We start from the raw sequence: 25,658 nt of genomic DNA, 5'->3' as shown, positions 1-25,658 counted from the left end.
TGCAATCTGCAGGAGGACACCGGACTGGAGATCGCAAACAAGGTGTTGGCTTGGCTAGTGGACACCATAGATCTACAAGCCTTGTGTATCACCCTCTTGGTGCATCACGAGGCGATTCGCTTTGAGTCATTGAGACAGGAAATGGATCCTGTAGGTAGAATGTAGATAGATAGACAGGCTTACTCGGTGCATTCTTGGGTCAGGAACTGATAGATGAGTCAGCACCGATCATCGGGGGAGACCCTCACAAAGCCGCCTCTAATTTTCGCGATGAAAACCCACCCCTCACATCATTTGCTGCTTGTTTATTCTTTTTGCAGAGACATCACGCAGTTGTAGGATTGTCTGTTCGATCAGCCAATTGCCCTTCAAGTATCCCCGCGTTTACCCCCACGGCGGAGCAGGTCTCAGTGCGCCATTGGCTGTCAATTCCTCAGCGTTCAGGCGTCTCGGAAAAGTCACCATCATGACCTGGCAGGGCATAGCATCCCATATGCGGACACCGCTGCGGCGGGCAGTCATTTCCCGGCCGACTCATGCTCGGTTTTCTCAGCCTCGTATGTTGTTGTCGCAGTCTACTCGAGCGTTAGCCGCGGAAAGATCGAACCTTTTGTCGGGTAAGTGTTTCGGGCACCCCCGAGCATGCCCCTCCGCCTTCTCCAACTACTGTTTCCCTTGAACCATCTCTGTTTGGTCTCTTCGTCTGGGCAGAGTCCACACCTCGTGACGTCCTCCATGAGTGATTTAAGGACCCTCCTCTGTTTTAGCAACTTGGAGTCACCTTCTCCTGGGACTATAAATGGGACCACCCGACCAACTGCGTGGCCAGACCTGAGAATCCCACCGCATTAGCTTCCCTCCAGACTAACGCCATTTCGATTGACCCAGGTTCCGCCATGACTACTCGAACGACGGTCCCAAGTGCTTCACAACGAGCCCTAACAACTGCAGCTGTTCGCTGTCTGTCTGTCGACAACATCAACACCAATGTCAAGGCCGCCAAATATGCCGTCCGTGGTGAGCTCGCCGTGAAAGCAGAGGAATACCGTGTGAAGTTGGCCCAAGGAGACAAGTCGTTGCCCTTTGACAGTGTCATCTTCGCCAACATTGGCAACCCTCAGCAGCTGGACCAGAAGCCCATCACCTTCTTCCGCCAAGTCCTCAGTCTTCTCGAGAACCCTACCCTGTTGAGCAATAAGGATGCCCTCCGCAATTCTTTCGGTTATCAGAGCGATGTTATCGAGCGAGCAGAGAAGCTTCTTGCTGAGGTCCAGAGTGTGGGAGCATACAGTCACAGTCAGGGTGCCCCGCTGATCCGTGAGAGCGTTGCCAGGTTTATTGAGCAGCGTGATGGATATTCTGCCGACCCTCAATCTCTTTTCCTCACCGGCGGTGCATCGTCTGGTGTGAACACCCTCCTCAACGTCATCTGCAACGGCCCTAACGCCGGTGTCCTTGTTCCGATCCCTCAATACCCTTTATACACCGCTACCCTCTCTCTTCTCAACGCGCAGTGCGTTCCATACCACTTGGAGGAGCAAAAGGCTTGGGGAACTGACGTTGGCACTATCCGCAAGTCGCTAGAGCAGGCCAAGGCTGCTGGCACCGACGTCCGCGCCATCGTGGTTATCAACCCTGGCAACCCAACAGGTGCTTCCTTGAGCCCAGAGGATATCAAGAGCGTCATCGACATTGCTGCGGAGGAGAAGCTTGTGGTCCTTGCAGACGAGGTATACCAGACCAACGTCTTCGTTGGAGAATTCACATCTTTCAAGAAGAGGCTTCGGGAGCTGCAGAAAGAGGTCCCCGGCAAATACGACAATGTCGAGCTGGCCTCGTTGCATAGTGTGTCCAAGGGTATGGTGGGTGAATGTGGTCACCGTGGCGGTTTCTTCGAGCTGGTTGGATTCGACCCTCTCGTTGCTGCTCAGGTGTACAAGTTCATCAGTATCATGCTGTGTCCACCCGTGATTGGGCAATGTCTGGTAGAGCTTATGGTGAACCCTCCTAAAGAGGGCGAGCCCAGTTACGAGCTGTATCAGAAGGAGTACAATGGCATCCGTGATGGCCTTCGCCAGCGCGCCTTTGCCTTGTACGAAGCCTTCCAGCGGATGGAGGGTGTTGAATGCCAGGAGCCCCAGGTACGTCGCTCTTTTCCGATCAATACGTACGCTGACTGATTATGATCTAGGGTGCTATGTACCTCTTCCCCACCATCAACCTCCCTGCAAAGGCAATCGAAGCCGCTGCCGCGGAGAATCGCGCTGCAGACGAGTTCTACTGCCTTCGCCTGCTCGACGCCACCGGTGTCTGCGTTGTCCCAGGCTCTGGCTTCGGTCAAAAGGAGGGCTCGCTCCACTTCCGCACCACCTTCCTCGCACCGGGCACGGACTGGGTGGAACGTATTGTCAAGTTCCACTCTGAATTCATTGCTGAATTCAAATAGAAAAGTCATAGAACGGCGTTGCGATTCTTACCATTTTTGGTTATCACGATCATCAACCATATAGAGCGGCAATATGAAGACCACATAGCGCTGGCAGTACCGACCGGTCGATTAACGGTCAGGATACTACCATCTCAGCTCCGTGTATATACCCCCAAAATTGCATAACCATATTTCAGGCCATCTCATCTTGGGTCCTGGACAACCAAACTACATTCTTGCTCTTGTAGAAGTAGATCGTGGTTCGGATACAGTAACTAGCTCCACTTCTCCGTAAGGTTGTCCGTATATATAATATAGTAGGTGGAGAAACCTGTGAGCTTTTGGCCACCGGGCGTTCCCAATTGTTCTGTCGTATACTTCGGCTGGTTCTAGCGAATTCGGCAGTCTAGCTCGGTCGATTCTTCAGATCGCGGTTTTGCCACAAGGCTCAAGCACGCCATGATCGACTGTCAAGCTCGGGTCCTGCAAATCTGGAACGGAGCTTCAGCTAAAATATGTAGCTAATTTATTAGCAATAGCTAAAAGCGTCGAGCTGAGTGGCCAGCATTAGTCAGTTTGTGTTCTCAATCACATACAGTACTAAACGCCTCTCACAACTAAATTGTACACTCGATGAAGCGATAAGTAATGCTAGGTCCAATATACAGTAGCTGTGTCTAGGTTTATACATTCCCCGTTATCTTAGGTCTCTCCTATCTGATCAACCAAGTTGTAAGCTGCACCTAAGAAATGCACCGTAACATCCATTCGGATAACCGGCAAGAGATTAAAGTGATTTATTACCAGGCAACCACAAACCTAAAATCTCAGACCAATCATTCCCTGGTTCACTCGTCAAGCTCACAGTCAGGAGATTAGGGTAGCAGACACACGTAAGCCTGCCTCCCTCTCTTCGAGGGACGTCCCTCCCCAAAATCTTGGCCTGTTCTGAACCAAACTCTCCCAATAATACTAGTACCTCCATGGTAATAATGGTAACAAATTCAGAACCACTAGCCTACTACTAGGGTCACATTCTTCAGACTGGTCACATCGCAAAAATAGGATGGCATGCAAAGAATGCCAAGTCGTGATAAGCATTGGGTCGGGTGAAGCTTGGCTTTGATGGGGGGCCATCCCTTGCAGATTTGAGGGGGTGGTGGATCAGTTATATATTAATGATCGATCATATTACATGTATTTCTGGTCAGAGCATTGTACTTATTCTCGTTTGTTCGATATAGGGTTCATGTAAATAAGGATGCTTATTATTTCCTGATTTCTTGCCTGGTCTTGGTCAGACGTACAGTACATGGACTCGTGGAGCAGCTGTTCGCTCACCGCTGGAATATTCTCCGTCAATCGATCTCACACCGCTACGTAGTATGTATGGACGCGTATTCAATGTTGTCATTCAGGTGGATGTGTATCGCAATTCTAGTCAATCAGGAATCAGAGAAGAAAAAGAAAATTCTATAGTGACAAGATCATCCTAGTAGCTCTATATACAATGCAGCAATTCCAAGTAGGAAACCAGGAACAACAGCTGCAGAAAACAGGATAAAGAGCATGAGCAGAAAATCAAAGAAATGAAATAGATATCAGCTTTATAGATTGAATCTTTATAGTATGATGTCACTCGGGCTTGGCTAATAGAACAAGAGGCAGAAAAAAAAAATCAGGCATCTATCATCATCTCTCATCAAGGTCGTGAAGACTTCTTAGTGTTGTCACAGACGGTGTGGAGGTGGTGGTAAAGTGCCGCAGATCAACCGCAGACTCTAAAGAGGTTTCTGGAGCTTTGGCTATGCCTGCGTTGCTATTGCACCCAAGAAGCGGCGAAGGGATTGGTCTCATCCATGGAAGGATCAAACAGCGCGGTAGCCCAAAGGGAATCGGTCGCAGAAGTGGTCATTGACAGAGTAGTATCCGGATTTGCCATGGCCTTGTCAAATGCTTGTGCGTCAGGCATGGCGTATACACCTTGAGACAAAGCTTTGGGTTCCATGCCTATGCTAACCTGCAACCCTTGTTCCAACATGGCGGCCGATTCGTTGGCGGATTGGAGGTAATCATCAATGGTGATTGATTCAAGATTATTTGAGGACAATAGCTGCACCTGGGGAAGGCCAATGAACGAAGAAGCAGAGCTGTTCCGGAAATACTCCACATCTGAACCTTCACTCACGCTATGAAGGTCATGTAAGTCATTGCCAGTGTGGCCAAGATGCGGTAACGGTGCGAACTCTTCTAGCTCCGAGACATCGCCAGATGATGATGGCGCTGGTATCCCGGGACCCATGGAGCCGTAGTCGAAGCTAGCGTAAGAAGGCGGTTGCGTGCTCGTGGTAGGCATGGCAGATGAGAGCGGAATACCTGACCAGTCCACAGGAAGAGGGTTGATACCGGCAGAACAAAACGCCATGTCACTCTCTGGGGAGGTGAAAAAAGGCTCCTGGTACGGGTCTTGGAATTGCAAGCCGCTCACAGGTGACAGGTTTGTCGTCGGAAAGGTGGAAAATGGCAAGGCGAAAGGTAGACCAGTAGTTTCAATCGGCTCTAAAGTGGTTTTTGGCATGGACATAGGCATTGGTGCAGGAATAGCGCTACCGTTGGGGTCCTCCATCGGTTGAGATTGAGTAAATAGCGACGAGAGGTCGAGTGGGGGGACAGAATTTGGAATATCGGCAGAGGGAACCACAGGAACGTTTTCTGGAGACCCATGTTCGGATTTGACACGACGGTGAAATCCATACACACTGCGCGGCTGCTCTTGAGGTTGAGATGTAATTTGTTCTCCCGTGAAAGACGGCTGCACCAAAGGTAAATGATCCATCGACCGGCGAGCATCCGAGGCCACATGACTTGTGTGAGATCGTGGAATCGTGTAAGGTAAACCGCATTTGTGAGCCATGTCATTGTGCTTATGAGCTGGCTTGTGGTGACCATCGCGGAATATAGTGAGCGTGCTCTCGGACTTGGTCGACGTCAACTGGGGTTTCCTGGGTTGCTCTGGCGGAGGAGCAGCCGGCAATGGCACAGAAGCCTCTGGCACTGTGTCTAGATGTGTTTCACTCTTCAGCGCGCAAGTACAGCGCTGCCCGTGATTGCAGCCACATTTTGAATGGGAGTCCTCTGTATTATGGATATCAGAAACAATGAATCAGGGTGCCTTTTCTATCATGCTCACGCTTCAGATCCCGCTTCTCAGCAGTATGGGGATCTATATCATTTTTGTGGCAATTCTTCTTTTTGTCACCACACTCGCACTTGGTGTGGGTTGTCCGAGACTTGCGTAGGCCGCGACAGTGAGGGCATTGGGAGACTGGTCGGCCTTTCTTGTTGATATGGGTCAAGGGGCGATCTAAGAAATGGCGTTAGTTGCGATAGCCCCAAGGCAGTCAAGATGCGAATTAATGGCTTACCACTATGGTGACAGCTGCTCACACGATGACCTCGGACGCAAGCTTCACAAGCCCACTTCTCGCCATCAATAAGCATTGCCGCGGTTACTGGTGTTGGCACATGCGATGATTCGCGACGGTAGAGCTAAGAGCAAGTATTTGAGGGAATCTGAGGATCCAACAAAGGTATGAGGTCACACTGTTGGACGGAGTTGACTTTCTTTGCGTGGTATCTTATTTGTATCGTTTTCTTTGTGCGACAGAAGCAGTCCCAGCAGGGGAGCTCCTTGGAAGGAAAAATAAAAGAGCCTTCAAGGCAAGGATTGAGGGTATAAGTATTGTTGCGGTCCGAGCAGGAATCAAAGTAAAACTCCACGAAAGCAGGGGTATCTTGAACGAATATCCCAGAGCACCAGGCAGATCACAGAAACGCCGTTTAACCTGTAAAAGGGCCCGATCGCGACTGGTGTTCCGAACGACGTACTCGAGTTTCTTTTAGTGGTGGGGGAGGATCAATTGCGTTGGAGGCGCGGGCGACCCAGGTACCAGGAACGCGAGGGACAAGCCGGAGTCGGACTGGGGAGAGAAGCGAAAAAACGCCCAGAAGCAAGCCGAAAGGAAAGTGAAAAGGAATTGGCAAGGGGCCAGAGCCTACCTACGACCGTTTGGCGCCGGCCGTGAGACAGGACACCGTACCGGCTGTGGCGGCCAAAGATAAAGGGAGAAAACGATCAATGTCGGGGCAGGATAGAGAAGAACCCTGTGAAGAAACAAGAGGAAAAAGGAAGAGAAGGAAGAAGAGCCCAGGAACTTATGAGAAAGAGGAGTCGGCACTCATTCGAGGGGAAGCGAAAGCAGAGTGGAGTGGCGCTGCTGGTGCCTGTGCGTCACCGAATCTCTGTATCTGACGGTATCTGACGGTTACATCCCGTAGCAGGCACAGGCTGTGCGGCGTGTCATCGTCTGTCAGAAACACGTAAGAACCGCTTCGTACCTCGCTGATCCATATTTCATCGTTGCTCCACCCCTCGCAACAGCTGCTTTGCTCATACGTACTACTACCTACGTACCTACTCGGAGCTATCGCTGTTCATCTGCATCGAAATTATGAGATCCAGTTCCTTGAAGTGCTGAACTCATGGACATGAACATCCTTGCCCTTGCTAACCTGCCTCTGTCGCAGACGATCGGTTGCCTCCTGGACCTACACTTTGATCGGCGCTATTCCTGAAGGCTGGGTCTTATTATAGAAAAGAAACCCATTACCATACAGTACATCACGGTCACCACCACGCAGGGCAACGCCCGTCACACTCATCATTACTACTGGGCAAAACTACCGACGGCGCATGGACTTCTCTGGGCAGAGGGCAAGGAAAATCTTGATTTCCACCTGTTGACGGTCCAGGTTCAGGTTCAGTTCCTGTGCCTTAAGAGTTAGGGCTCCCGACCCAGATCAGGGCTCACAAGTGGCAATATGGACCAGTTCCTCCTCTCGTCTCCGTAAATTCCTCTGGGTCGGACCGTTGGAGACTGCTGGATGGGTCTGTGATTCTGGGGCAAATCGGGCCGGCTGCCGCACAACGCTGATGTTCGATCACACCGAACCCATATTCCCATCAAGAGTAACAGCTCAAGGTTGCACACTCCGACACTTTCAAAGAGGAGGACAGCGAGGCTGATAACTGCTCGTCGCCATGTTAGGCCGCCGATTAGGCTACCGATCACACACTCCTCGGTCATACTTCACGATGGGCAACTCGCCACATCCCTGCTGGATGGACGGACACCCTTCTAGAAAGCCTCCTTCGATCTTCCATGCAGACTGGTCCTACGGTGTCAACCAGTCATGTTCTTGCTCAGAGCACCTATTGCGACGACTTTCCAGTGACTTGGTCAGCTCGCTATCCAGGTTGCCCCTTGCCTGTAGAAGGAAATAAAACATGTCTCTAAGACTTAAGTAGTAGTTACTTGTATTTAACAGTAGTGCCATGTTCTGATACCAAAGTTACCTACTAACTAGCGAAGGATGGGGGTTCAACTCCATGATACCATCCCGCGCAGATCAGACGAACGGTCTTGGAAGGCTTGGGAAGTTGGGGTCATTGAATTTCTTTTTCCTGCCATAGAGAAGATCACCTTGTTGTATCACAGATCAACAAAACAAGCACACCGAGCCTTTGGTGTCACTGTGAGACCCAGGGGGTTCCTTTTACATCAGTGATCATTCGTCAGTCTTAAAATCTATGATCTTCGCCGAAACCAGATCGTCGGTGGGAAGAAAAAATAACGGACTGCGCCTGCAGGATGGCGTCACAGCTGGTGCTGTTTTGGGGCGTCTGCAGCGCTTCCATCGACTCTCTCGCCGGTCGGTCATGGGGGAGTGTGTTCCTCCACCAATCCAACCTGAGCTCAAGTCGGGTCTCTTCGGGGTATCGCAATCATGCGAACTACACCCAGCTCTTGTCCTGCTGCTCAGCTCGCGATCGGACTCTGTTTGTTCTTGGAGCGACGAATTGTCTCAGCGTCTTTACCAATCCCAAGACGAACCGCAACTGCTCGGCAACCGACAATTACCGACTGAGTTTCGTCTAGCAGACATTCACCTAGACTACGCTCCATGACTTCGGATACTCATCAACAAATAAAAACATCCCCTGGTTTGATGCCTAGAGATATACCATGCGCACTATAGCATTCGGATACTCCGCGGTGTCTGAGATTTCCAATCCAGGCTATCTGTCTTCGGCTGTCCTATCCAATCAAGGCCAACGAATCGAATGCCCCTTGAACTCGAGGTACAAACCACTGTTCGAATACAGAGGGCGATACTTCAATATCAGACAATTCTTACATCGTAGCGTCCACATGCCGTTGGACCGAAAGATGAAATCCAACTCTTACCGTCACACTTCGAAGTTCGAAGTCAAACGCCGAATCGCGGCCCGTCCGAGTCTACCTCTCTGCCATTTATCATGGGCTAGAGCCTCAACCACCGATCGGACGCTAGTAATGTATCGACATGCATCAGCTTCTCAAACGGCGAACTGTGTTGCTGACAGAACTGTTAGGCTAGCCGAACCCAGAGTAATCGAGGGCGAATATTCCAAATCATGAATTCTTGCTGGATTTGATGGGGGAAAGAAAAGCCTTGTAACACTTTCTACAACTCCAACCCCGTCACTGTCGCCAACTGTGACCCCCTGGTAGTACTTCGGGACTATCAAGCATACCATAAGTTGCCCAGAGACCGGTTGTACAGGCCATGGCTGATTGAAGCGCATCCCAGACGTGAACCATTCCACTTTCAGTTTAAAGCTAGGATCACCAGGAGCATAGGTAAGGGAGAGACAGCACATTAGACATCAAAGAGCTCTTTGTTAGCGGATCATATCTTCCACTAAATATCAACCATACATGTCCAGTCCCCGCAGAGCGATTCGTGTATCAAATTACAAGGTTAACTTCGATCAACGTGCGTAGGCCTTCTTCCACTAGCCTATAGATTGTCCGTCGTGCCCTTAGTATAATGATCTTATTCCCAGAGGAGTCCGCTTTTCGTGTTTTCCTGTCTGCAGAAGCCTTGATAGTTTTTCTTTTTTGACATTTCTGCAAATGATTTGTTGTCATCAATGTATCGGGCCGACAAATCTTGACTCAAGACAGCCTTCAGATGTTGCAAAATACTTTGGGAGGGATTGTCGGACTATCCCACCTATGTAATCCAGTACCTAGCCTGAAGGAACTCGCCCGTAACATAGTTCAGTTAGCCACTGCTTTTCTCCTAAGGCTCTGTGGCTGCCTGATGCATGATGTGTCCGGTGTGAAATTACTAACTTGCTCTTTGAACTTAGAAGGAGTGTCGGCCATCCTGCGCTGCTGAGAACCTCATGATAGGTTGGTCAATAGCCCGCGAGGCTGCCACTGGACAATGGCCACCTGAGACATGACTCTAGGTAGTCTCAGGTTATTTGCTGCTGGCAATATGTAACAAGTAACCAAACAAGCACGAACAAATGATCTATATAGAAGAAAGGGGTCGGATGTATCTGCTCAAAAGGCAGGAAGAAAGAAAGGAGAGCTGCATATAAGATGCAAAAAAATGTTGATAAGGGCGATATTCGTTTAGATCTATACCAGGACACAGTAGTTCCCAGAAATGATGTCTGAAGAATTGACTGTGTATTTACTCGGCAAGAGATGGGATGGGTCCACGGTGGTTCATGTGCTTGTATTAGTACACATTTGTTGGCTGCTATGCCTGTTCCCTCAAGATGCAAGTTGTCTGATGGTCCGTCAGGCTATACTAACGGAACTCAGAACAATACAGACACCGTAATTATCATCATGACCTCGAAATCTCTGAGGGCGGAGTATTCGTTGGTCATCAGCGCGTACGAGACTGTACTTGGCGTTGGTTATCATTGTATGTAGCGGGAGGACTCGAGAGGCGTGGTAGTGATAGGTATTTGGGCGCATAAACTGCCCTAGCATGTCGCACATAGAGACATACAATTCTACCCTAGCTTTTTGACTTTTGCCAGTAAGAACCTCTATGGCCAGTAATGGGCTATGTGGACCATAGCCTAGAGGTAATCTAGGGAAGGTTGCTATGTGCAGTAGTTATTTTTCATACCGCTCCGGTTTGGCGAAAAGTGGTGTGGCTGATCATAAACGTGGCCCCCAACAAACTGCTAGCAGCATAAAATTGCGTGAAGCCAGCAATACTGTGAAGGTAACAGTGTTCAACGTATGACGCAGTATAGATAGTGGAGACCATATAGGTTGAGCGAATAGACAATGAAGTTTGATAGCAACCAGCCAACCAAATCTCGAGAGCAAATAGAACCCTAGATTTCGACAGTGCTGTTTGGCAACAGATCACTGAGCTGTTGATGGCTTTCTCTTAGGTGATTTGACATTCAGTACTTGTCTCATCCGTCGAATTCTGGCCCACCACTCTCGCTCCTTCGCCTTTTTAACATCATCATTGGGTTCGTCAACAAATGGGTCATCCATCGTTGGGGCTTCAGAGGCAGCACGGCTACTCATTGGGGTACTCGTCCGTGTCTGTCGCAAATGTTTGACTTTGAGCGCTTGAGCTAATAGCTCCCACCCATTGTGAAGCAAATCTGGTTTCTCTGACTGTTTGCCTGTACCACTTTGAGCTTTCCGATTAACCCATGGACAGTACTCCATGTGTTCGTTAGCCACATCTAAGGGATCGTCGACCGGAGTGTCACCCTTTGGCTTGTACATCCAGAGACCCAAACGCCGAAAGCATGCACTGCAGCCCGCCAAGCTTGCTGCTCCCTCAACCGAGTCCCAGCCGAAGAATGCTAATACAAATGCTGCCTCGTTTATTGGATCGCTTGGCATAACAGGCTCAGATGCACTTTCCTGGTTCGGTTCGGGATTGGGATGTGGCGCTTCGGTGGGATTTGTTTGTGATTCGGATGTCTGTAAAGCCCCGAAAGGTACGGTCGAAATGAGATCCTTGGTTTTGAAGCCTTCCGGAACCTGCAGAGATTCTATACCAGGGAGCTGTTCAGCCATTTTTAGTAGATGCAGATACCGCGTTTTGAAACTGGAGATTGCGGATTCTGGGTTCGTCAGGGGTATGCGATGAATAGTAGCTAGGCGAATATAGTCAGTATGCGCTTCGTGGAAGCTGTGGATGTCGAGAGACCAACCGTCACAGCCTTTGTTCCGCCACGGGCAATTCTCTCCGTGTCCCTGAACAAGAAGATTTGAGTATTCCTGTACCAGTTTTGCGCCTAACCTTTATTAGCCCTAATCCATGTAGAAACTTGCATGCTGAAGACTCACGGACTTCCTTTCTCTCCAGTATTTTCTCGCTCTCGTATCCATCCAACTCATCTAGTTCGTCAGGAATTTTGACAACAACAGAGCCCCCACAGCCTCCCACACAGGAAACCCGAGCCACGTCCGAGCATATCCAACCACGTTTAGCCCATTCAACTTCGTTCACCGCGGTAGGTTTCGGCGACCATCGATCTACGCGACGAAACGTTTCTAACCGCTCTAGGAAGCGCTCGCGGTCCCAGGGGACAAAACTGGGTCGTGACTGTGAAGATACAGAGGAAGCGCGTGACACAGGGCGTGCTATCTTGAGAATGTCTTTTCGCACGGAAGCGAGAACGCTGTCATTTCCGTTCGGTCGAAGCCGTTTCGCAGACGGAGCTTGGGCGAGCGATGCCGCGGAGGTCTTGTTGGAAGAGGATTCGGAGGTGGACGGTTTGGTGAGGGATTCGAGTACTCGGTGAAACTTGCGCTTCTTGGTCTCTAGCGCGTAGGACATTTTCTGGGTGAGACCAAGGACCGTCTGATGTTTGCGTTTCGTGAATATGATGCTGTCTGGTGTTGCGGCGCTTTGAGGACCAGAGCATTGGAGGAGCTAAGCCGGAACGGGATAGCTTCTGCCTCGGCGCCTCAGAGGAACAAAGCATTTTCAGGTAGTCAGCAGTTTCTAAGTTGCTAGACCATCAGGAAGGGTGTCATGTACGCTATAGCTGGCTACTTCTCTAGTTTTAGCTTTTCTGGGCACTATCACTTGTTAATACCAGCATCTCAATTGTGTGTTGCATCGTATGATGGTCGAGGATCTGTAGACCACAAATTATAGGGATCTGATTGGCTCGATTTATTTTCGGCCTGAGGATCCGGAATGTCCGCCGCATCCTGGCCATCGCGACATTTGACAAATTTCCCCTCAAGAGCACAACTCCATCGTTGCTGCAAGCATGGCGTCTTTAGGGAGCTCTATGCTCCTTCTTAGGCGGGCTGCACCGCGCTTGTCAAAAGAACTCTTCACCTGCCGCCAATGCCTTGTCCGAACGCAAAACTATGGCACGACATCGACTTTCCGCACACCCTCCGCTCCCTTCTCCCGCAATACCAGCAGACTCAATGCGACATCGCTCAGAACTCAAGCAAGGAAGGCTTTTGCACGATGCGCCTCCGACGCTGCTGTTGCTAATGGTGCGAAATCAAAAGCGACAAAGTCGAGCTTCCCTGAAGTTACAGACAAAAAGGTGGCCTATTGGTTACTAGGCAGCGCGGCCAGTGTTTTTGGCATTGTGGTCTTTGGAGGATTGACTAGACTAACTGAATCTGGGTATGTTGCGCTTACATTGATCTTGAACTCGTGAAAAGGTCCATAACTAATTCTATTTGAAGATTGAGTATTACAGAATGGCGTCCTGTCACCGGGTCTCTTCCTCCCATGAACGCTGAAGACTGGGAATCCGAATTCGCCAAATACCGTGCCTCCCCCGAATTCAAAATTCTCAACTCTACCATGACGCTCTCCGAATTTAAATCTATCTACTACATGGAATGGATCCACCGTCTCTGGGGTCGATTTGTTGGAATCTCGTTCGTTCTACCGGCTGTCTACTTTGTTGCAAGGAAACAGGTCAGCAAACCTATGGCGCTACGGCTCGCCGGCATTGCAGGCTTGATTGGGTTCCAGGGCTTTATCGGTTGGTGGATGGTCAAGTCAGGCTTGAAGGACGATCTTTTTGCCCCCGGCAGTCACCCACGCGTTAGTCAATACCGGTTAACGGCGCACTTGGGAGCTGCGTTCGTCTGCTACACTGCAATGCTATGGAATGGACTCGCTATTCTGCGGTCCCACCGCCTATTGTCTGATCCGGATGCGGGAATCAAGATCCTTGACGCGCTCAAGGACACAAAGCTCAAGCTCTTTCGTCGATCCGTTGCTGGCCTAGCACTCCTGGTTTTCGTGACCGCCATGTCTGGTGCGCTTGTTGCCGGTTTGGACGCTGGACTCATCTACAACGAATTCCCCTATATGGGTAACGGACTCGCCCCTCCCATGGCAGAACTCTTTGACAACAGGTACTCTCGCCACGAAGACCGCTCAGATCTCTGGTGGAGGAACATGCTTGAGAACCCCTCTCTAGTCCAGTTGGACCACCGCATTCTTGCCATGACAACTTTTACGTCAATCATGGCACTGTGGGCCTACACTCGCAGGTCACCTAATATGAAGCGCCTCCTACCGCCAGCAGCCAGGAAGGGTGTCCACGGTGTCGTGGCGTTTGCTTGGATGCAAGTTGGTCTCGGCTTGTCCACTCTACTTTATCTAGTTCCTACTCCCCTCGCCTCTGCTCACCAAGCTGGAAGCTTGTTCCTCCTGACCTGGGTTCTTGTCCTCGGTAGCCGTATCTGGCATCCTTCACGGACAGCAAAGTTGCTGCAAATGGCAGCAAAGGCGCGGGGTCAGTCGCTTTCAAGAGCTGCCAGCCATGTTCCTCATAAGCTTTGAAGCGACACACTTCTTTCAGGCGACTATAAGAAAGCATTCAAATCGCGGAGGGTCGGATTCTCCGCTGTATCACCACAGGCATCTCTACTATATATCCCTGTATATTACTACTAACACTGTACCAATATACATTATTGAACTTAGGACTGTTGAACCTATCATATTGTTGCTGCTACAGCCCAAGATTAGACCATCGTATTTCGTACTATGGCCTGCTAAGAAATAGATACATCTTCCAGATTTCTTCTCAAAACACCAAAACTCCAACCCGCTAACCGCAAGAACAGAACAATATCTAGACCAAAGTAGACGCCAACTTTTCCCCAAGTAGACCCGAAAAGATATCACGCTTCGAAACGAAAGCCAAAAACCAAAGATGACACTCATTACTCATGAAAACGAAAACCCCACCTCACCCCAATTTTTACCCCCTCCGCTTATCAGCATCAGGGTTTTCAGCTTCACAGTCGGAACCTCTGCCTCTTTTACCAGAACTCTCCCCTCTCCAAGCTTCCATCAAACGATCAGCAGTCTCCCTCGCGGACCTGCTTGGGTCTCGTGCCGCATCGCCATAATTCTCTGGATTCACACGAATATGCTGCTCCGTAAGCAGTGCTGCGAGAACCCAGATCGCAACTTGCTCAAGGGGGGTGTAGTTGTTGAAATCAGGCAAGCTGCTCGTGCTTAGTTGAGAATCGGGATCTGGGATATTGCAGTCATTGCTGCCTCTGTCCCCGGTGCCAGGTGTAGCTGCAGACGTAGGTGCGGGTGTTGGTATTCTTCTAGGCTCGGGACGGGATGCTCTGCTAATCCGTGGAGATCTGCGAGGTCGGGAGGAAGTGGAAATGACCTGGGCAGTCCGTCGAGGGAAAAGACGTCTTTCTCGTTGAGGACTGGGCTGGCTCTGCTGCGGGCTGTTTTCATTTGGGGGTGTTGAAGGCGCAGAAGCAACAAAGCGGCTTGCGAGTGGAGTGGCACGGGAGGGGCGAGGAGGGACTCGACTGCTAGACGGACTATAGGGATGGAACCTCTGAGAGCCGGTCTGGGCGTGATGGATGCTGCCATCGCTCTGGAGAGGCGAGGATCTACTTTGCCGACGTGGATGAATACATAGATGGTAGCATCGCCCGTTCTGAGAGGAATGCGAACAGCCTGGGGCTGTGGGACAGTCACTGTGACAGGTTTGCCAGCCGCATATTCTGCATCGGGGCATAGAGCCGGGGTTTCGTTGATCGCAGACGTCGCATTTGGCGGGGCCTGCTCGCACTATTGACCATCGGGTGTTATCCATGTGAATGGGGGTTGGTTTGAGATCAGAGTGAGGTTGCAGGATACGATGCTGGGGAACTGGATGATAGAGAGCTCTCTGTACCAGAAGAGCAGACCTGTATCGATGAGGGTTCCTCCTACTTCTTGCCCTCTGTCCTTGCTGGTGATGATGTGGCTCTCTTCGAGGAAAGTAAAGTGGTCGATCAGAGACCTATGCTCTTGAACCCAAGCACCAGGTGTAATGTAGGGTGATAAAACAAGACAGCCAGAGCAACTGGAGGGGCGTGAGTAAGATGGATGTGTTGGAGGGGGGAGAAGATGATATAGTCTTGAAAGCCCAACACTATAAAGGACTAACACTGCAATGGAGAGTGGTGGTTTTGTGACATTGATGAGGAATAGCCCTTCTACAAAAATTCACGTTCCAGTGTTAAGTGGTCAGATAGAACTGGGAATGCTACTTTGCTGAGAATAAGAGATTTCTTCTTGTTGGAACAATAGCTACTTGTTGAATGCGCTATAGTGAATGCGAGAATATATCCGAAAAGCAGGAGACTCAGAAGCTAAATCAAGTGTCCTCAGATACAGTATAATGCTAAAGTTTATGCTTCCTTTTGTACAACAACTAGGGTACAAAGCCCCTGTGAACTTCCCACTGTAGGCAGACATGAAGTTGTATCAGGGGGGCAAGTTACGCTTGATGCCCTCCCACATCTACTTTTAAGCTACCCACATTGGGTCTCTGTAGTCTAGATCACGCAGATGGTGGCTCCAAGATAGTGTAGATTTCACGTTATTTTATTCATGTATCTTTTTTCATAGTCCAATAAGCTCAGTCATGAGAATTCATCAAATGGCGTCATCCCGCCTGTACCGGGCTTCTAAATCTATTTGTGGGCTGCAAGGGAGCGGACTGTTAGCTGACTGGCAGACACGGATCGGTTGGTGAGAACTTACGGATTCCCTCCTCAGGCTTGGGCTCAATGCCAACAACCTCGGCAGCGGACTTGCCCTCTGTGGCGGTCTTATCCTCTTTCATGAAGGGGAAGGCGAGGACCTCCTTGATGCTGTAATTATCCGTCAAGAACATGACCAGACGGTCAATGCCCATACCCCAGCCACCGGTAGGAGGCAGACCGTACTCCAAGCTGGTACAGAAGTTCTCGTCAATAAGCTGAGCCTCGTCGTCACCCTGATCCTTCTGGCGGGCCTGCTCCTCGAAGCGGAGGCGCTGGTCGAATGGGTCGTTCAACTCGGTGTAGGCGTTGACAATCTCCTTCTTGCAGACGAAAGCCTCGAAGCGCTCGCAGAGACCGGCGTGCTGGCGGTGATACTTGGCCAGAGGAGACATCATTTGCGGGTGGCCAGTGATGAAGGTAGGGTTGACACAGGTCTCTTCGATAAATTCACCAACAAGCTTGTCAAGCATGCGGGCGTTTGTGAGAGGAGGTGTGCAATCGACGCCAGTCTTCTTCAACACCTTCTTGAGGAACTCGCCGGTCTCGGCGGTGTGAAGCTGGTCTCCAGGAGGGAACTTCTCGCCGGTGGCCTCTTCAAGGGCGGGGATCATTTCCACGCGCCTCCATGGGGCCTTCCAGTTGACATTGTATTCTTCTCCAGTTTGTGTGTGGAAAGTGGTTTCGTAGCCACCAGTAATGTGCTTAACAAGGCCAGAGACGAGCTCCTCAGTCAGGTTCATGACATCGTAAACATCAGCGTAAGCCCAGTAGAACTCGCAGGTGGTGAACTCAGGATTGTGAGTAAGATCAACACCCTCGTTTCTGAACTGACGGCCAAGTTCGTATACACGCTCGAGACCTCCAACAATGAGCATCTTGAGGTACAGTTCGGGTGCGACACGCATGAAGAGGTTCATGTCATGCTCGTTGTGATAGGTAACGAAGGGCTTAGCGGTAGCACCACCAGCAATGGCGTTCATCATGGGGGTCTCGACCTCGACGAAATCGCGCTGGTCGAAGAAGTTGCGGATATATGTGACCATCTTAGAGCGCGTGATGAAAACGTTACGAGACTTGTCGTTCATAATCAGATCAAGATAGCGCTGGCGGTAGCGCTGCTCCTTATCCTGGAGACCGTAGTGCTCGGAGGGAATGGCGTGAAGGCAGGGCGCGAGGAGAACCACTTCGCTGGCGAAGATAGACAACTCACCATCCGGGCGGTTCTTGGGGTTACTACGACCGGGGAAACCAACGATACCAATGACATCTCCTCTCCGGAGGTGTTCATGCTGATCTTCGAAAGAAACACCACCAGCGGCATTCTGAGCTTGGCACACCACCTGCACCTTAACACCCTCGGCGCGGATATCATAGAAAATCAGCTTGGCACCGGAAGCACGCTTGGTGTAGATTCTGCCGGCAACCCGGACGGTGGTCTCCGGCTTCTGTTCGCCCTTGGCGAGGCTCTCGTACTCCTTAAGGAACTTGCGGAGATCATCGTCGACCTGGAACTTGTGAGGGTAGGGGTCGGGTTGCTTGGTCTCTCGGAGCTTGTTGATCCTGTTGCTACGGATCTCGAAGTATTGCTGTGGCCAGAGAAAGATATTTGATAAGCACTCTGTTGAAACAGACGCAAAATACAAAAGCACTCACGTTAGGGGTGAGATTCGCCTCCTCCTCCTCAGCAGAGGCCTTCTTCTGCGCAGGCTTGGGAGGGGCGGCAGCAGCCTTCTCCTGCTTCTTAGCTTCCCTCTCACGCATCTTCTGGCGCTTCTTCAACTCGGTCTTGGAGACCTTCTCGCCCGTGACCTCATCGAGCAAGAGGTTAGCGAGGGAGGCCTCGGCCTCCTTGACGGGGTTGGAATCGGCCATGTTGAAAAGTGATCTGCGCGACGCTGTCTTTACCGCTCGAAAGAGGTAAATGGAAACTAGCACAAGCGGCGTCGGCCGTGGGAATGATATGAAATTATCAAGGAGAAGTGGGAGAGGAGAGGATGGAGAAGCGCGCCAAAGATTTTTGGGCGGGAGTCGCCGCGGGGCCCGTCATTGGGTGCTCAGAACTACTACTACAAGATCAAATGACTCAGAGCCATCACCTACAAGATCCTCTGCCTTTCTCAACTCCGATATTCGATTCTAAACAAAGATGAAAACCTCATCCTTACTCTACATCAAGATTGTGGCCATTCAGAGCCGTACATTCGCCGCCAGCCAAAGACCTCTGACCACAACAAGACAAATGATAGGGCTTAGGGCATGGGCAAGGAAGTGGGGGTTTGCTGGCGATAACAGAACCCCGCCTTGCTCTTCTTGCTCTTGACAAAGTCCAACAGTCCAAGAAACGAACTTGTCCACAGCAACTCTTACCACTCTTGGGACTGTGACTTAATCATAGAATGTTGGTCTATTTCCATCATCTCATCCTGATCGTTCATGCTCTTCTCAGCACGTAACCAATCTTGGGCCTTGGCGATCTTCTCTTTCTCCTTCTCTAGATACAGTCGACGACGCTGGCGCCCAACATCCTCAGACATGAGCTCGGCGCATCTCTCAGCAGCTAAATAGCAAGATAGTTAGTACATGATCATTCACTGGAAGCAGAGACTTACCATTCTCGTCTTGAATTCCCAGCTCTTGCTCGATAGTCTCGACAAGATGTTCCCGGCACTTGAAGAAAAGCTTGGTATGCACACTTTGGCATACTGAGTCGAGGAATCTAGAGCTAGCTACCATATAGTAGCCTCGGGTTGTCTGGATATTGTCAGTAGCCTGCGCCAATCCTCACAGCCAAGTAACTCACAGCCATCATCTTGACCTCCATGGTGAATTCGTCTGCGCCTAGCTCAGCGTCTCCGAGTTTCTTTCTTGCAGCCTCTCTTCCTTGGTCTTCTGGCTGGTATCTCTGGTTCAAGTAATGGTCTTTCCGGGCTCTTGAGCGACTTTCCTCGAACATCTTGAGGGCGTCGGATGTTGCCTTCTCTAAAGCAGAGTTTGCCATAGTAAACGGCTTCTGATGTTCGATACTGTAGATTTCTTCGACATGCGCAACATGATCCGCTCGAAGCCTTTTCAAGTAGCCCTTCATAATCTTCTCAAGCTCTCTGAAGAGTCCTGTCTGATTGTATTGAAGGAACGCCTTCTTCAGTTCGTGCAGAAGGACTTCCTTCACCACTTGGTGGCTGGCGTCAATGAAGGTGATCATCGGCTCCCTCCAATGAGCGACGCTCATCTGGTTCATATAGTCAATAGCCTTCAGATTGATCTGCTGTGGAATTCCAGCACTGGCCGATTCCCTGTTGATACCACGGATATCCTCCCATGTGAAAACAATAGCGGCTCTCGTGAATTGGTCAAAATGATGGGTATGGTAACCTGTTGGTTTCTTGGCTTTACCTTGCACAGACGGTGAGGCAGGATTGGTAACATTTCCAGGTAACTTCCTCTTCCGAGGACTTTCAACCAGCTCAACATCAGAGTCGTCGTCATCGCGTTCTATTATTGACTTGTCCCGTTCTGTCAGCAGCCGTACGGATGGACGAGTCTTAGTCAAAGCCAGCTTAAAATCTTCCGCAATCTCATTCCATTGCTTCTGCAACGGGTAGTCGCGAGAACCGCCATCGATCTGGGACCGGATACGATCCTTGAGCGTATGTAGTTTTCCACACAAAATGTACGGAATATTAGCGGATGGAGGTGCCGGTAGCGTGGAGAGCTCTTCGTCGATACGGGCAGCTTTCTCGTCGATTTTATCAATGATAGAAGGTAAGCACCGCTGTATTTGCTGGAACAGAAGTTCAGACAGCATAGCTTGCAGATTTCGCGTGCCAAACTTATCACAGTATTCTGCTAGTTCAGTTGCCCACGGAGCAGTCGCAAAGAAGTCCTCCTCCTCCTTTCGAGCTACAGAGTGTTCGACAGAAGGATTAGGGTTGTTCTTGACCACGTAATATCCGTGCTCAAGCTCAAACTTGACGCCCTCGAGTATCTCCACCCATTGAGTGTATGGATCCCCGGGCTGTATTCGGTCAGGCTTCGTCAGAACCCCTAGGGCTCGACCTGTAGCTCCGCGGGTGTCTCGCAGTATACGAGAAGCGCTGCTGTTCATGACGTCGTCTGTCATAGTCATCGTGAGGAGAACAATACAGTGCTCCTGGTTGATGTACTGTTTGACTAGGTTTTCAACGAGCGGGACCAGGTAGCGCTCTTCGTCAACTTCGGCCTGGTTGATGACGCCCGGTAGATCGTAGAAAGAGAGACTAGGAAACCCAGGAGCTGTAATATCAAGCCTTACAACATTTGGTGAGAATTTGACCTGAACGTGTTGAGTGTCCATCTCTTCGTCCTCTCTGGGAATAAAGCTATCACTCGGCTCACTGGGGTTAAGGATTGCCATCTGAGCGCATTTAATCACTTTCTCGACTTTGTCGGTGTCGGTGATCGTAATAAAAAACTCGTCCTCTTGATCTTGAGGGTGCCATGGCCCTAGCGGGTCAGACTTCCTAGGCTTGAATTTTTTGGCACCATCAAACATATATCTTCTAGAGAGATATACACTGCAACTCCAAGCCTGATCGGGGTCACTCTCAGACAGATTTATCTCCATCGGACACCGTGTGCAGGTTCCAGAACTTCTGGGTAGTTTGATTTGCGACATGCCTTCGATTAAGGAGCTTTTGCCAGTGCTCTGGTCTCCTATCACACAGATCTTCGGGAGGCTGATCTTGGAGTCCTCGATTCCGATATGGCGTAAGTCTCGAATTTTCTTGACCAAGGTTGTCATGCTCTGGGTGAGGTTGTTAAGCTCACTAGAAGGGTCCGGCTTTTCTGGGGCCTCCATAGTGGGCGTCAAGGTTTCTGCTGAGGCTGAATACGTTAGCCCTGACGGTAACGAATATTGTATTGTGCGAAGAAGTGACTTACCACGGCTGATATCTCGCCGCTGACCATCAGAGCTCACCTCCGGGGTACTTCGAATTGCGAGACTGGTGGTTCTCATTCTCGGATAGATGGGTGATGCAGGGCTTAAGAGGCTCCCTTTGTCGTGACACGGTGGAAAAACAGGATAGACAATGCAGGTTAGTGTGCATCAGAACGGCGTTGACTCTGAGTAACTGGTGTAGCCCGAATAGAGGGACTGGGAAGAGAAGCGAGGGAGAAAAGAGGAGGGAGGGGAGGATAGGGAAGAGAAGAGAAGAGAAAGAGAGGAGATGAGGAAGGACAGGAAGAAGTGTGTTAGCTCAAGAAAGACAAGGGGACTGAATGAAATACCTCTTTTAGAGGTGAGGGAATTAGAGCTGAGGTCCTGTGTTAGCATTCACAAAGCTATGGAACGTTATTGCGCAATGATTGCACAACCCTAATGCTTTCTATTATGAAGCTTCCTTAGCATTCTCTTGATGGCCCTCACGAGAAACACTGGTAAAGATAATATTTGAATTATCTACTTCATGAGAAAACATATATTTGCCAGACTCGTCCTCTCTATACAAAACAATAACCCTTGAAACGCGCTTGATTTTATGGTACTTCACTGATCATGCCCGTGCGTATCCAAGCTCGATAGCCACCGTCTCTTGTAAATCAAATAGTATGGAAGCAATACCGACGACATTCATTGAGTCGAGAATCTACTAGCCGGGAGAAAATAACGTTTCATAAGTTCAAGCCAGTACTGGAGCTGCAGCCAGGTAGAGCTACCCTCTGTGGGCGAGATGCTGGTATCTTTAGTAAGGTACCCCGGAATCGGCCAAGTGTAAAACAGCTAATGGTTTACGCTGATGATATGAACTGCAAAGAAGACAGTAGTGATATATAAAACGCTGGTCATATTCTATAAGGAGTGTAGTCTAGAGCATGCTTCCAGTGAACCCGCTCAACAATGCAAAACCAAACCAAGTCACACCAATCCATATACATGCAAGCTGAATGAAATGTTTATGCCTCATTTGTCAACCTCCTCACGATTATCATGAGCCCTCTATAGAAGAAGGGAGCCTAAGAAGATTCACGCTCGTGGAGGAAGAACCATCCTCCGTTGGTGGTGGTACACTCGGTGTCGATGTTTCCAGTCTCACCAGTGTACGGGCCACACTTGTACTTGTTACCGAACTCGATAACACCCTCGCCCTGGCCGTTGGGACCGTCGACAATGACGTCCCAGTGGTTGGGGTCGGGGGCACCGTTGGGGAGCCAGAAGAAGTAGTGAGTGTCCTCGCAGATTTCGCGGGCGACGTAGGTAGAGCCGTTGTTCCTTTTATATATGTTAGTCTGCGTAATCTCAAGTTAGATAGGTAGCGATGTAGCTGACCAGGCACTGTGGCAGAGAGTAGAGCCGAGAGCGTTCCCGGAAGCGTCCCGCTCAGTGACGGAGATGGTCAAGTCCCAGGTGTTGCTCTCCTTGAGGTGGTAGAGCTTAACGTCATCGACGCTGTAGGGGAAGGGCTTAGCAGTGCCCGGGCAGGTCGAAGAGGGAGCGGCAACAGCAGCGCCAACAAGGGAGAGAGCGAGAGTAGCGAAAGTGGCCTTCATTTTGATGATCTGAAAGAGCGTTCAAAAAGAGAGATGTTTGAGCGAGTGCTTTGGATTGGATTGGATTGAGATGTTGTGATGATGAGGAGCATAATACCAGGGCATTCTTTGGTATTTATATCTTTTCATAGTTGAACTCATCGCTGTTTGCATGATGCAGAAATCAGGTTGTCTCAATCATGTCTTAGTTGATGCTCTTCGTCAGGCTGATCCGCCACCAAGTCCATGCCATTAGTGACACAGGAATGATATTTATGGCATCAGAGGATAGCCTAATCGGCGCCTCCCAGCGCCATTGTCGTCGGTGTCTCACTGTCACTGACCGCCAGCAATGGAGCCCCAGTAGGAATCACCTGGGGGATCGTGGACCCTGGAGTAAGCCATGACAAAGCTGACTAGTACCGCCATCGTTGCCATAAATGAAATTTGGTTCGTTGATCTTCAAGCCCATATGAAGATCAGCCACATCAGAATCCCACACTGGCCTGCAGAGGAATATTCCTAGATGTCTTGGTTTAGACGCAAGAACTATCTTTTGGCTTGCTTCGAAAACTGGGCACATCAGGGATGGGCCGGCACGTACAGAGTCCTGACTCAGGCAATGGGTCAATCTTATAAAACCAGAATTCAGTCAGTAATGGCATACTTAGTCGCTTAAGCACACACCTTCTGAATACTGCCTGGCTGTATTCCAGAAGGTCGCTGGCGGAATCAAGGATGCCTCAACAGACACCTCAAAGACAAGGCATCAGTAAGGTTCACTATCCTCGCTGCCCAAAGCGGCCATACCAAAGTCACATGGTTCCTTCAGGAGAGTCCTAAATATAGTTAAGAGTGAGGTAGTATTTACTCCGTACCTTACCATATCATCAGGGTAATAATCTGGATCGTAAGTAGATAGTTCACGTTCCTGAGGATTTAGACCGGAAGAGTCTGGAGTGTTGGTTGTGGGCCTCTGGCTGCTTGAGCCTTGATCAACTGACTACTAAATACGGAGACCGCTGAAGTCATTCCCCTCACCACTACTCACGACAAGCTCCATCTCTCCCCTGAATCTTTTTTTTCCCACCGCGACTTCGTGTCTTAGCCTGATCTCTTTGTCTGCTAGTCTCCAGCGAGTCAATTATTTTCCTCCTCGTATCCCCATTCTCCTCAATTCCTTCCCACACATTCGCCCCCTCCATCCACAATGCTTCAAGTGCCCGTGCGGGAGCACTCCAACGTGGCCTCCACTAAGGCCGTGATCCTAGTAGGTCTTGCTACAACTCTCGAGGAAATCGCCTGTCCTAGACATAACTAATTACAGATATCCTAGGTGGGAGGACCTTCAAGAGGAACTCGGTTCAGGCCTCTTTCTCTGGATGTTCCTAAGGTTCGTTGCTCCGGGATTCTTGCCCCTCGTGCCAAACTTGTACAAGTACCTGACGCCGCCGTTCACTGCAGCCACTCTTTGAAGTCGCTGGCCACCCGATCATCCACCACTGTCTCAAAGCCCTCGCGAAGATCCCCGACCTCCATGAAGTTATCCTGATTGGCTACTACGATGAGACCGTCTTCCGTGACTTCATCAAGGACTCCTCGAAGGAATTTCCCCAATTCCGGATGTCTTACCTACGAGAATACACAGCGCTAGGCACCGCCGGGGGTCTATACCATTTCCGTGACCCTATCCTCAAGGGGAAACCCGAGCGCATCTTCGTTCTCAATGCTGATGTCTGCTGCTCCTTTCCGCTTGGGGAAATGCTGAGATTGTTCGAGGAGAAGGATGCGGAGGCGGTCATTCTTGGAACCCGTGTTCACAATGACGCTGCTTCAAACTTCGGCTGCATTGTGTCCGATTCTCACACTAAGCGTGTCCTGCATTACGTCGAGAAGCCCGAATCCCACATCTCCAACCTGATCAACTGCGGAGTCTACCTCTTCGCCACCGAATGCATCTTCCCTTCCATCCGCAGCACCATCAAGCGACGAACTACCCGCCCTCGTCTGCTGTCATATCCTTCCTCCGACAACCTAGAATCCTCCTTTGTCGCCGATGATGATACAGAACAAACCGAGGTTCTCCGCCTAGAGCAGGACATCCTCTCAGATCTTGCAGACAGCAATCGTTTCTTCGTCCACGAAACGAAAGATTTCTGGCGCCAGATCAAGACCGCCGGATCTGCTGTTCCTGCGAATGCTCTCTACTTACAGAAGGCCTTTCAGGCTCAATCAGAAGAGCTTGCTGCACCTTCCGCTAATATTGTTCCTCCTGTCTACATTCACCCATCTGCCACCGTAGACCCAACAGCGAAGCTCGGGCCTAACGTGTCAATTGGCCCTCGTGCTGTTGTGGGAGCGGGCGCACGTGTCAAGGACTCCATTGTCCTTGAAGATGCAGAGATCAAGCATGATGCATGTGTCATGCATGCCATCATTGGGTGGAGCGGCCGCGTGGGCGCCTGGGCTCGTGTTGAGGGAACACCGATCCCGGCGGGCAGCCACTCGACCAGCATCATCAAGAATGGCATCAAGGTGCAGAGCATCACCATTCTAGGCAAGGAATGTGGTGTTGGCGACGAGGTGCGAGTTCAAAACTGTGTTTGCTTGCCTTACAAGGAGCTCAAGCGCGTAAGTTGTTCTGTATTCCACCGCTATCTATGCCCTGTTACTGACCAGAGTAGGACGTTGCCAATGAGGTTATTATGTAAGGCATACAGGAGCGTACTGATTCCAATTCATACCAAATTAATACCATCGATCATTTGATCTTCCAT

The 25,658-nt window shown here is 50.2% G+C and overlaps 9 protein-coding genes across 9 annotated transcripts; 4 read left to right on the top strand and 5 right to left on the bottom strand.

Moving 5' to 3' along the window:
• Nucleotides 1-788: 788 nt before the first annotated feature.
• Nucleotides 789-3,093, top strand: BJY04DRAFT_45164 (putative alanine aminotransferase). Its single transcript, XM_073720418.1, has 2 exons — nucleotides 789-2,141; nucleotides 2,192-3,093. Exons 1-2 carry the CDS (start codon nucleotides 897-899, stop codon nucleotides 2,444-2,446), a joined length of 1,500 nt encoding a protein of 499 aa, XP_073576820.1. The 5' UTR covers nucleotides 789-896; the 3' UTR covers nucleotides 2,447-3,093.
• Nucleotides 3,094-3,822: 729 nt separating this feature from the next.
• On the bottom strand, nucleotides 3,823-6,613 carry BJY04DRAFT_177018 (copper fist DNA-binding domain-containing protein). Its single transcript, XM_073709556.1, has 3 exons — nucleotides 5,854-6,613; nucleotides 5,619-5,792; nucleotides 3,823-5,563 (listed from the first exon to the last, which is right to left on the bottom strand). Exons 1-3 carry the CDS (start codon nucleotides 5,927-5,929, stop codon nucleotides 4,248-4,250), a joined length of 1,566 nt encoding a protein of 521 aa, XP_073576819.1. The 5' UTR covers nucleotides 5,930-6,613; the 3' UTR covers nucleotides 3,823-4,247.
• A 3,876-nt stretch (nucleotides 6,614-10,489) lies between these two features.
• BJY04DRAFT_45007 (uncharacterized protein) lies at nucleotides 10,490-12,370 on the bottom strand. The gene is made up of 3 exons (XM_073720413.1): nucleotides 11,662-12,370; nucleotides 11,526-11,609; nucleotides 10,490-11,468 (listed from the first exon to the last, which is right to left on the bottom strand). Exons 1-3 carry the CDS (start codon nucleotides 12,152-12,154, stop codon nucleotides 10,714-10,716), a joined length of 1,332 nt encoding a protein of 443 aa, XP_073576818.1. The 5' UTR covers nucleotides 12,155-12,370; the 3' UTR covers nucleotides 10,490-10,713.
• A 187-nt stretch (nucleotides 12,371-12,557) lies between these two features.
• On the top strand, nucleotides 12,558-14,386 carry cox15 (cytochrome c oxidase assembly protein cox15). The gene is made up of 2 exons (XM_073709555.1): nucleotides 12,558-12,970; nucleotides 13,033-14,386. The coding sequence occupies exons 1-2, from the start codon at nucleotides 12,597-12,599 to the stop codon at nucleotides 14,144-14,146; spliced, it is 1,488 nt and encodes a 495-aa protein (XP_073576817.1). The 5' UTR covers nucleotides 12,558-12,596; the 3' UTR covers nucleotides 14,147-14,386.
• A 1,776-nt stretch (nucleotides 14,387-16,162) lies between these two features.
• Nucleotides 16,163-18,341, bottom strand: BJY04DRAFT_177012 (lysine--tRNA ligase KRS1). The gene is made up of 3 exons (XM_073709554.1): nucleotides 18,028-18,341; nucleotides 16,373-17,960; nucleotides 16,163-16,313 (listed from the first exon to the last, which is right to left on the bottom strand). Exons 1-3 carry the CDS (start codon nucleotides 18,244-18,246, stop codon nucleotides 16,303-16,305), a joined length of 1,818 nt encoding a protein of 605 aa, XP_073576816.1. The 5' UTR covers nucleotides 18,247-18,341; the 3' UTR covers nucleotides 16,163-16,302.
• A 396-nt stretch (nucleotides 18,342-18,737) lies between these two features.
• BJY04DRAFT_212966 (putative dynamin GTPase) lies at nucleotides 18,738-21,370 on the bottom strand (the record flags this gene model as incomplete). The annotated part of the gene is made up of 4 exons (XM_073714743.1): nucleotides 18,738-18,931; nucleotides 18,984-19,125; nucleotides 19,175-21,237; nucleotides 21,295-21,370. 4 exons carry the CDS (start codon nucleotides 21,368-21,370, stop codon nucleotides 18,738-18,740), a joined length of 2,475 nt encoding a protein of 824 aa, XP_073576815.1.
• Nucleotides 21,371-22,368: 998 nt separating this feature from the next.
• BJY04DRAFT_212965 (uncharacterized protein) lies at nucleotides 22,369-22,902 on the bottom strand (the record flags this gene model as incomplete). The annotated part of the gene is made up of 2 exons (XM_073714742.1): nucleotides 22,369-22,624; nucleotides 22,682-22,902. The coding sequence occupies 2 exons, from the start codon at nucleotides 22,900-22,902 to the stop codon at nucleotides 22,369-22,371; spliced, it is 477 nt and encodes a 158-aa protein (XP_073576814.1).
• A 77-nt stretch (nucleotides 22,903-22,979) lies between these two features.
• Nucleotides 22,980-23,782, top strand: BJY04DRAFT_177008 (uncharacterized protein). The gene is made up of 3 exons (XM_073709553.1): nucleotides 22,980-23,403; nucleotides 23,486-23,491; nucleotides 23,549-23,782. Exon 1 carries the CDS (start codon nucleotides 23,094-23,096, stop codon nucleotides 23,286-23,288), a length of 195 nt encoding a protein of 64 aa, XP_073576813.1. The 5' UTR covers nucleotides 22,980-23,093; the 3' UTR covers nucleotides 23,289-23,403; nucleotides 23,486-23,491; nucleotides 23,549-23,782.
• A 1-nt stretch (nucleotide 23,783) lies between these two features.
• Nucleotides 23,784-25,626, top strand: BJY04DRAFT_177007 (mannose-1-phosphate guanylyltransferase). The gene is made up of 4 exons (XM_073709552.1): nucleotides 23,784-24,151; nucleotides 24,218-24,274; nucleotides 24,346-25,512; nucleotides 25,566-25,626. Exons 1-4 carry the CDS (start codon nucleotides 24,092-24,094, stop codon nucleotides 25,590-25,592), a joined length of 1,311 nt encoding a protein of 436 aa, XP_073576812.1. The 5' UTR covers nucleotides 23,784-24,091; the 3' UTR covers nucleotides 25,593-25,626.
• The last annotated feature ends 32 nt before the right edge of the window (nucleotides 25,627-25,658 follow it).

The sequence above is a fragment of the Aspergillus karnatakaensis genome (genome assembly GCF_047715665.1).
Source record: "Aspergillus karnatakaensis strain CBS 102800 unplaced genomic scaffold BJY04scaffold_2, whole genome shotgun sequence".
NCBI classification, from domain to species: Eukaryota; Fungi; Ascomycota; class Eurotiomycetes; order Eurotiales; family Aspergillaceae; genus Aspergillus; species Aspergillus karnatakaensis.
This window is presented reverse-complemented; position numbering and strand designations above follow the sequence as displayed.